The 10,306-nt window shown below is 31.9% G+C and overlaps 1 protein-coding gene across 2 annotated transcripts in view; it reads left to right on the forward strand.

The window, feature by feature from the left end:
• RDX (radixin) overlaps positions 1-4,267 on the forward strand; it is a 57,238-nt gene extending 52,971 nt beyond the window's left edge. For both annotated transcript variants that reach the window (XM_063093300.1, XM_063093301.1), the window contains 2 exons: positions 1,603-1,845; positions 3,119-4,267. In XM_063093300.1, the coding sequence (XP_062949370.1) occupies positions 1,603-1,845; positions 3,119-3,283 (408 nt within the window). In that variant the 3' untranslated portion in view covers positions 3,284-4,267. The remainder of the gene's footprint in view (positions 1-1,602; positions 1,846-3,118) is intronic.
• Positions 4,268-10,306: the final 6,039 nt, after the last annotated feature.

Raw genomic sequence — 10,306 nt, forward strand, 5'->3', positions numbered from 1 at the left:
CGCCTAAGTAGATGAAACATCCATCATTTGTTTAAAGTAGCACACAAGTATAAAATCAGGCTTTAGTTGCAGAAGTGGGGAATATAAAGTAACGAAAGTTTAATTCAAACATTAAATGACATTAACTCTTAAACAAAACTATAATCATTTTTTAATACCAAAAGAGGATGTATAGTTATATATGATTATTTTTCTATAATAAATTGTACTATTACAGAAAATGGTTTTCTGTTACTCTTAGGTAAATTTTCTTTGTAGCAGCTTAAATTTCATTGGAAAGTTTTTGATATATTGAAAATTACGTGTTTAGATAGGAGGGTACTTCAAAAAGTTCATGGAAAAATCGAATTAAAAGATAATACGAATTTTCCCATGAACTTTTTGAAGCACCCTCATATATATGTATATATATATAAAATACTACAAAAGAAATAAAACTTTGTTGATCTCCTTGTTAAACTACTTTCATTGTATAATTTTATAGATCCCTTTTAGAGATGATTTATAAACTTGAGACACACAAACTTTAAAAAATAACATTAAGGATGCAAATCCTGTGAATTGTAGAAAATTAGGGAATGCACACAGAAGAAAATTAATCTCACAAACTAGGGTCACCACTATGAAACCTTAGTGCCTATCCTTTTGGGATCTTACTGTTTGTGTGTGTGTGTATATATATTTATGTATTCAAAATGAGATCTTACTGTACATACTACTCTGTTTAGTGAATTTTCATCTCATCTAATATTAGACCATATTCAAAATTTCTCAGTTTACCCAAAAAGTCTTTTAAAGCTAATTTGCCAGGATAATGTTCAAAGTAGGACTTCGCATTGCATCTGTTTAATCTAAGTCTTTTAATGTAAGGATTTATTGAAGGGACTCACAGAATTTCCCTCCTCTTGTATTTGTCTAGTTGCTTCTTCATGGTATCCTTTTATCACCTATATTCCCTGTAAACAAAGTTAGACCTAGAACCTTGAGGAATTCAAATTAAAAGTTTTTGACTATTCTGCATCATAGGAGAGACTTACATATAAATTTATCATCCAAACTAGAGTGCTTATGAGTATAAAAGAGGGTGGTCTTAATATTTACACCAGGACAACAGTACTTTTCCTGGCAAACCAGGATGATATGATCACCCAAATAATTGGTGATATATCAGAAGACACTTAATATCTAATTATCCCACCATTAGTGATTTTAATTCATCACCGGATTAGAGTAATGACAGTCTAATATCTCCATTGTATGGTTACATTTTTCACCTTGTGGCTCCAATGTAATCTATCAGATGTGGCATTCTTTGGCATTCTATGAGTATTTCATCTTTCATAAATTGTTGCCATAACAGTTTTAGCAACAATTGGTGAACTTTGCCAGAATTAATAATTTGATCAGGGTTTGCAAAGTGGTGTTTTAAAAATTTTATCTTTTTTTCCTGCTGGCACTCTTCTATAAAAATAGAGCTTTCATTGATAGGGCCTATTTTCATTACCCTGAAATGTAGTTTCTTTTAGAAAGGCAGGACAACTTGATTCTTTCAATTACCAATTTTTAGAGTAAGTTACTCATAAACTTATATTTAATGTTCAGGCTTTTGCAGCCCAGGAAGACTTGGAAAAGACCAAAGAAGAGTTAAAAACTGTGATGTCTGCCCCCCCTCCACCTCCTCCACCACTAGTCATTCCTCCAACAGAAAATGAACATGATGAACACGATGAGAATAATGCTGAGGCTAGTGCCGAATTATCAAATGAAGGGGTAATGAACCATAGAAGTGAGGAAGAGCGTGTAACAGAAACACAGAAAAATGAGCGTGTTAAGAAGCAACTTCAGGTATTTAGAATTTGCAGTTGTATGTATATTTAAAATATAGTTTGCATTTTCCTCATCCAAGGCTAACTCCTTGTAAAGAATATATGACTTTTAGAAGCCTTTAACACTGGCTGGTGTAGCAGTTGGTTTGTGAGTGTTTGGTTTACAGTCATTTTATTTCTTTCATTGTATGACCCCATTAGCAAATGTTTGTTAGCTTCGTGTAATCAGTCTTTAACTAATGAGTTATTTAATTATAGCTTGACCTATTTTAAAAGGTAGAAAGTACTATAATGCTGTTTTTATTTTTTATTTTATTTTATTTTATTTTATTTTTATTTTTTATTTTTTATTTTTTATTATTTTTTTTTTTTATTTTTGTCGTGACCGGCACTCAGCCAGTGAGTGCACTGGTCATTCTTATATAGGATCCGAACCCGCGGCGGGAGCGTCGCCGCGCTCCCAGCGCAGCACTCTACCGAGTGCGCCACGGGCTCGGCCCTTTTTATTTTTATTTTTATTTTTTTTTTTTTGTCGTTTTTTCGTGACCGGCACTCAGCCAGTGAGTGCACTGGTCAGTCCTATATAGGATCCGAACCCGCGGCGGGAGCGTCGCCGCGCTCCCAGCGCAGCACTCTACCAAGTGCGCCACGGGCTCGGCCCTATAATGCTGTTTTTAAAAAACAAATGAATTTAGTTTTTAAGCAATAAAGTGTACATTCAAAAGCAGTGATATTTAATAGACTAACATGTTACATAATCTGTTATTTGTTCAGATTTTATAATAGCAAAAAGCCAGTTTATTAAATGTACATAATTAGATTGAAATAGGAAATTTTAATATTAGAGCTTTCTGTTTTTCAGATAAGTTCTCTAACTTTTTAATTGGTAAAATCTTTAAATATTAAAAAAGAAAATGAGATAAGACTTCTGGAGAAATCTTACAGTATAGATTTTAGATCCTACAACATTACTCTATAATGGCTACATTGCACGTCATTTCAAGTATTGGATGGGAAAGTTAAGGAAATATAGAATAATAAACAAAATTTCATGGTTAATGAATGTAGAAATGAAAGGCCATGGATATTCCTCCCTAACCACAACTATCACTATTCCTAAAAGTAAAACAACCTTACTCACTTATAAGAAAAAGACTTCACAGTGGAAATTTTAATATATTAAAAAGTCAGAGATTTGGTATATATGTATTTTTCATCTTTAAACCATTTTCATAAATTTTTTAAATGTAAGAAAAAAAATAATAGCAGTACTTTTTATTTTTTAAATATAGGCATTAAGTTCGGAATTAGCCCAAGCCAGAGATGAAACCAAGAAAACACAGAATGATGTTCTTCATGCTGAGAATGTTAAAGCAGGCCGTGATAAGTACAAGACTCTGCGACAAATTCGACAAGGCAATACAAAGCAGCGTATTGATGAGTTTGAAGCAATGTGAGAGCTGTTATTTTGCATACATGTTCTTCATAAGCTGAACCACCAACAGAGAAAAGCAGGCCTATGCAGATGTGATGGAATGCATCCCACCTTGCCAAAGCACTTATACCAGTTTGACTGTGGTAGCTAAAAGACAAATTTAAGGGGAGCTCTTCAACATTAAGGCAGTGTAATGTCATGCTTGATTTTCTTTTTCTTTTGGGCGAGGGAATGGAGAATGGTGTTCCATCACCTCTTTTCACTTTTTTCATTTTTCATTTTTTTTTTCTGTTGAAGATTAACACTAATTATGTTTGACAAATGTGTATGTGTGGTTTGAGCACTTTGTAAATTTTAAAGGATAATGGTGAACGTTTTGAGCGTTTAGATAGAGCATTCTGTTTTCTCTTGCCCCTTCCATATTTAACCTGCATATATTTCCACATTCTGTCTCACTCACATTTCTATGTGCCCTTCTCATATCCTGCCATGCCTATAGCATAATTCTGCCACCATACAGATCAGGCAGTATTTCAAATGGTAGTAGGTAGCAGGGTGGACACTCTCTGTGCATTGTGTAGAAGATATCTATGAATCATGAAAAGGATTAGAATGTTTAATAGTGTAGTGTGCAGCTGATGGATAATTTTTCTTAATTCCAGTTAATTACATTTTTGGGTATTGGTTATTTGCTTACTTAATTATGGTCATCTTTGACAACTGAATTGATTGGTTTTTCATCTTCTATAATCCTCTGATGGTTTTCTTTGCCAGCCAGTTCACAGAGGTGTACACAGCAGGTAGTAAGTAGTTCCCTAGGAGAGTTTATTGATGAAACACTACCTGCAAATAAGTTGTCTCTGAAAGATTTGAAAAGTCTTGTTCTTTCGTAGATTGGTTTAGAAAAATAGATATCTAATAAAAGAAAATAAACATTTCTTGGTAATTATAATCATTAAAAAAAAAAAAAAAAACGGGATCTTTGTGGAAGGGCAGCATATGAAAACATCAGTCCTAAAAAGGGGACAGTAATACTACCTCATTACTACACCTGCGATAACTGGTTGGTCAAACACAATGGAGTGTGTAAGCTATATGTTTTATAATACATAGTGATAGTCTCAATCATGAAGGGATACTCTTGAAATTTCATTTTCCTTCAGAATATCTTAGAGTGCTAAATATTTAACTGCCTTTTTGTTGAGTTGAACTGTGGGATTCTGATTTGTATTAAAATTGTAAGCTCTCATTGGTATACTAAGGGTGTTTTATGTCTGAGGAAGTGTGTGTGTGTGTGTGTGTGTGTGTGAGAGAGAGAGAGAGAGAAACAGAAAGAGATGTTACCCTTGTAGAATATGAAGAATGTCTGTACATTCATTTCTTGATATGATGGTTACATAATCATTTTAGCATATTTGGTTTCTAAATCACTGTGCTTATTTTTTTTTTTTTCAATCTCTAAAAAATACTTAATTTGGTTTGTTAATCCTATCTTAGACATTATAATATTAGGGTTATATTAATTTCAGTTGTTTTACCGAAGAATCTTCCCAGTAAGAAAGATGTTCTAATATTATATGTTCTAATATTTTCTTTATTGTAAAACACCTAGATTTGAAGATACAGAAAAGCCTTGTTTTCTCTGTGTGGTTCAGCTACTTTCCATTTGGTATTATGCACTCAAATTTACATTTGTCAATTAAAATTGCCATTTTATTAAACATTTTTCATGCACAGTAGATTCAGATTGTGTCTGAAAATATCTCTTGTGCTTTTTTGATTTTGCTGACTTTAAAAGGATTAATCTGGGCAGACATTACAAAAAGGAAAAGTTGTGTTTAATATATTTTTTGGACTTTGTAGGATAAAAGATAACTGGTTAACCTTGAAGTAACTGTTGTACAGTGGTTGTGCACATGGCTCAAAATCCTATGGAAGAGAATATTTCTACTTGCAGTACATCAGAGGAATAAGTGGTGGACCCTATGATTCAAGCTTTGAAACAGAAGTGTTCATATTTCTAAAGTATTAAATTGTCGTAATAGGTGAAAACCTGGACTTCTACTGGATTTTTATTAATTTTCCTCATTTTGAATTGTGTGCACTACCATTGTTACATCAGTTTGATACAGTGTTGAAAAATTACCAGTTATATTTGCTGTTTATAATCTCTTTGTAGATTAGGATTAAAATGGATTTAATCCATTTTTAAAACTGTGTGAATTTTTCTAAACAGGAACAACCATTTACAATATGGTTCTCATAGTGATTAAACCAATTATAACTTTTATCATTAGCAGTTGAGAGCACATGTTCATATAGCAATGTAAAAATACACTAATGAATATTTGGTAAATTCCAATAGACTTTTTACCATTAGCATAATTTTGTGTTGTACAATTAAGTTACAATTACATCTCTAATTTTGGATAATATTCATTGGTTAACAATAAAGTGACGAAAGATCATGCCTTCAAGGTCCACTGTTGTTATTTAACATGGATTTCTTATATATTTCCTGAAAATTATAATCTGTGTCAGAACCATGAATCATTACATCTTAAAAATGAGAAGTGGATAGGAAGAAACTTTAAATCTCATAGATTTACTCTTTCCCCCCAATTTTACCTCTTTTGGTATGGAAGTAATAGTGATTAATTCTGTGGAAAAACTAAATCATTAAATTAAATTGATTCTCTAGACAACAGAAAGTAATTTAGGATTTCCAGTCATTGTTTTTATTATATAATATTTAGTTTCTTTTTCCGGAGGAAGATAGCAACTTCATTGTTGTTGATTCATCTCATTATTAAAATTCTAATATTCTTTAAAAAACTCTATGCTAAGTGCATTTATTTAAATACATATTCTTATTTTAAAGCTATATTACAGAGCAGTTACCATAAGCCTAGGAGATAATTGCCTTTTTAAAAGCTTTTTAGTAATTTTTAACATAAGATTTTTAAATAAACAAGTGTTAAAGCTGTTCTAAAAATAGTAAAAGCCAGGCGCCTTCCCAGTTTATATTTAACTGTCACTTTATCACTTCTATTCTCAAGGGCAGGTAGTAATTTTTTTACTCTGATCCTGTCAGAAAAGAAAATAAAATTTTATCTCATAGTATTTTGCTTTATATCTAATTAGAGTTTTCCTTTAAGAACTAGAATTAGAGACTTTATTGGAACTTACTCTTGATTATCATTAGAAAATGGATTCAGTATTAGTGTTGTGATTAAAAAAATTGTCACCACGTCCTGTCCCAATTTTGATCACCTTGTTGATTGGTGATGTTTTTAGAAATAAAGATGGTAAATTAAACTTTTTTAATCCAAAGCATCCCATTCTGTGTATGCACAATGAAAACAATTAGGCTTTTTAAAAGGTAAAGCTTGAAACTAAAGTATAAGGAATTACTAACTTTAGCATTAATTTACTGAACTGATTACTAAATCAAAGCTTACACATTGTTAATAAGAATAAAGGAAAACAGTTAAATGCAAAGCTACACAGGTTCCTCTTGTTTGATCTAAATGAACAGAACATTAGCATTTTCTTATTTTGTACCTTCATTCTTTTTTTTTAACTAGAAAGTAATCTACATATCAAATATTTTAATGTGGTCTATTATGTAGACTGACAATATTCCAGCACATTTCAAAAGTTCAGTGGATTGTGCAGATTCATAAAATGTTCACACAATCTGACTTCTCACGTTCTACACTGGTCGTTAGGAACAATTGGCTCACAACAGTGTTCCGTATGTCAAAGCTTACCACATTGTCATCCTGGCTTTTCCGATTAAATAATTCTAATTCCCACTTTTTTCTTTAGTAGGCCTACTACTTAATTTGCTCATCATTTTCCCAGTGGAAAGATCATAACTCCCTGTTTTGTCTCCTGAATACTAGTGACCTCCTTTAAACTCTGGAATATAAGAGTTTTCTGATTTGGGGTTGTACCAAGGGTACTTCAAAGAGTTTATGGAAAGCTTCATATTATCTTTCAATTCTATTTTTCTATGAACTTCTGTGTTTTTTTGTTTTTTTCTTTTTGCAGCTGGCTTGTAAGGGGATCCCAGCCCTTTGACCTTGTTACCAGCACCATGCTCTGAGTGTACATGAACTTTTTGATGTACCCTTGTATATACTGTTTTAGGAGTTGAAATTTCCATCATTTCCCACAGAATTTTAACCTTAATGATCATGACTAAGATAACTACCCCATAGCACATATCCTTTGAATTCAGTTTTATGTTTTGGCTCTGGAGTTCCCTAGTTACTCAGTGGTTCCATGTTCTTATTTAATGACATTCATTTAGCCAATACGTGTTTATTAAGTACCTATATTCAAGTACTTAGAAGTAAGATTAGAATGACTGTGACCCTTTGTTTTGGCCTATCTTAAAATATGTAACTTGAAATATTAATTTCATTAATGTTAGATCATTTGCATTTATCTATTACAATATCAAATTTCTTTAAAATGACAATGTCATATTGTTGACTCATGTTATTTGGATGCCCAGATTCCTCCATGCTTATAGTTAGTCAGTTGTTTCCATTCGTGCAATTTATTTTTTTTATTACCCTATTCTGATTGTTCTTCACTTTTATTTAATGAACATTTAAAAAATTTGGATTCATTTTGATATTCATGCATGTTATTTATTTAGTATGTTCCTAAAAATCGTTTTACTGTTTTTAGTTTTTTATCTTTACTAAATCAATGTAGCCAAAGGTTCATCTTCCTAGTGGTAACATGGGATCAGAATTTGTGAGATTTTTTATGTGCTTATCCTTGGAAAAGTTCCTTTTGATAAAACATGGATTTAGTATATGAAATTCTTATACTGTGCTGTAATGTATGCCATGATACATACTCCTTTTAGTTTTTTTCAACTTAAATAAGTTATTTTATCTTTTCAACCTAAAAACGTATATATATATACCTTAGAATCATAAGGGAATATTTTTCCCTCCCTTTATTTTTATTTATACTGAAAAGTCAATGAAATTCAAGTCTAGCATTTGAATCCTACATGCCATCATTTCATTTATATATTTACTTTTAAATTTTAGCTGTTTTGGCTAAAAGATACAGTTGTGTGATAAAGGAAACTACTACAAAATAAGGAAGATCAATAGCAGGAAAATTAGTGAATAAGAGAATATGAGTACTCAGTATAGGTTTCTCAAGTATGCTTGTTCTCAGATAAATTATTTCATTTTCCTTTCACAGGTCAAATTTTCAACACTGGTTAATAAAGATATCCTACAAGAGACCCTAATTTTAAAAGTTTTTCTAACTTTATAGGAAGACTCATTTTATACCCACCTGACAAACCAGTAAAGTATAGTAATTGGTAATATCTGTATTAAATATTGAGAAGTTTAATTGGGTTAGTTTCCAGTTGAATCTTAATGGTTTGCTTGTTTTTATTGTGGGAAAATATACATAACATAAAAGTTACCATTTTAACCATTTTCAAATATACAGTTTATAGGTATTAAGTATATCCACATTGTTGTGCAACCATCACCACCAACCATTTTCAGAACTTGTTTCATCATCCCAAACTGAAACTTTGTACCCATTAAACAATAACTCCCCACTACTCCCTCCTCCCTAGTCCCTGACAACTGCTGTACTACTTTCTGTCTCTATGAATTTGATATTTCCAGGTAACTTATAAGCGTAGAAGTAATACAGTATTTGTGCTTTTGTGTCTGGCTTATTTTGCTTATCACAAGGTTCATCCGTGTTGTAGCATGTATCAGAATTTTATTTTAAGTTTGAACTAACATTCCATTATATGTATATGCCACATTTTGTTTGTTCATTAGTCTGTGGACACTTGGGTTGTTTCTACCTTTTGACTAGTGTGAATAATGCTTCTATGAACATTGATGTATAAATATCTGTTGGATTCCCTGCTTTCAGTTCTTTTACCTACATACCCAGAAATGGAATCGCTGGATCATATGGTAATTCTGTGTTTAATTTTCTGAGGAACTGCCACACTATCTTCCACAGCAGCGGCATCATTTTACATTCCTACCAGCAATGCACAAGAGTTCTAATTTTTCCACATCCTCACCAACAATTTTTTTTTCTGTTTGTTTGCTTGTTTTTGATAATAGCCATTCTAACAGGTGAAGTGGTATCACATTGTGGTTTTGATTTGTACTTCCCTACGGTAACTTTCCCAAATTATAAAAATGTTGGGAATCTTTTTATGTGCTTATTATCCTTTGGTATATCTTCACTGGAGAAATGTCTATTCAAGTTTCATCCATTTTTTAATTGAATTGTTGGTTTTTTGTTGTTGTTGAGTTGTAGGAGTTCTTTATATTCAGGTTTCAGAATACTAATCACTTATCCCAGTATTCAGTATATTAATCCCTTATCAGATATATGAGTTGCAAATATTTTCTCCCATTTTGTGGGTTGCCTTTTCACTCTTGATATTGTCTTTTGGTGCACACAATTTTTTAATTTTAATGAAGTTTAACTTATTTTTCTTTTGTTGCCTATACTTTTGGTTTTCATGTTTTTTAAAGAAGGAAACAGTCCTTGATGAAGAAGGAATTACTAAAAAGAGAAACAAAGCAAAAGAGATATTATGTACGGTGGTTAGAGAATATACGCTGTAGAGATGAAAAGAAAATAGAATGAAAAGTGTGAGTTGCTGTGTCCTGACTCTAGGATGGTAAGTTTAGAATAAGTTGGGCCAAGAATTTATGGAACCTTGCTGAGGACAACTGGTGTCTTTGGGAAGGCACAACTGCAGAAGGGAACAATAATTAACCTTGCTCAAAAAAGAAAATGCATGTTGCTATGTAAGGTATACTAGATGGTGTGGAAGATGAAGAAAGCATAATAGGAGAAATATGTATACTGTATTTAGCCTGAAGAAAGACTGCCATGGGAATGAATTATTTAAAGGAAATATCTAAATGTAGTTTTCTCTCACATTTGCTACATGTAATAACATTTTTCCTTATTTTCCATATGACCTCTACACTTAAGATTTCAGTTTCTATTC

Source organism: Cynocephalus volans, chromosome 4, assembly GCF_027409185.1.
Source record: "Cynocephalus volans isolate mCynVol1 chromosome 4, mCynVol1.pri, whole genome shotgun sequence".
Classification (NCBI taxonomy): Eukaryota; Metazoa; Chordata; class Mammalia; order Dermoptera; family Cynocephalidae; genus Cynocephalus; species Cynocephalus volans.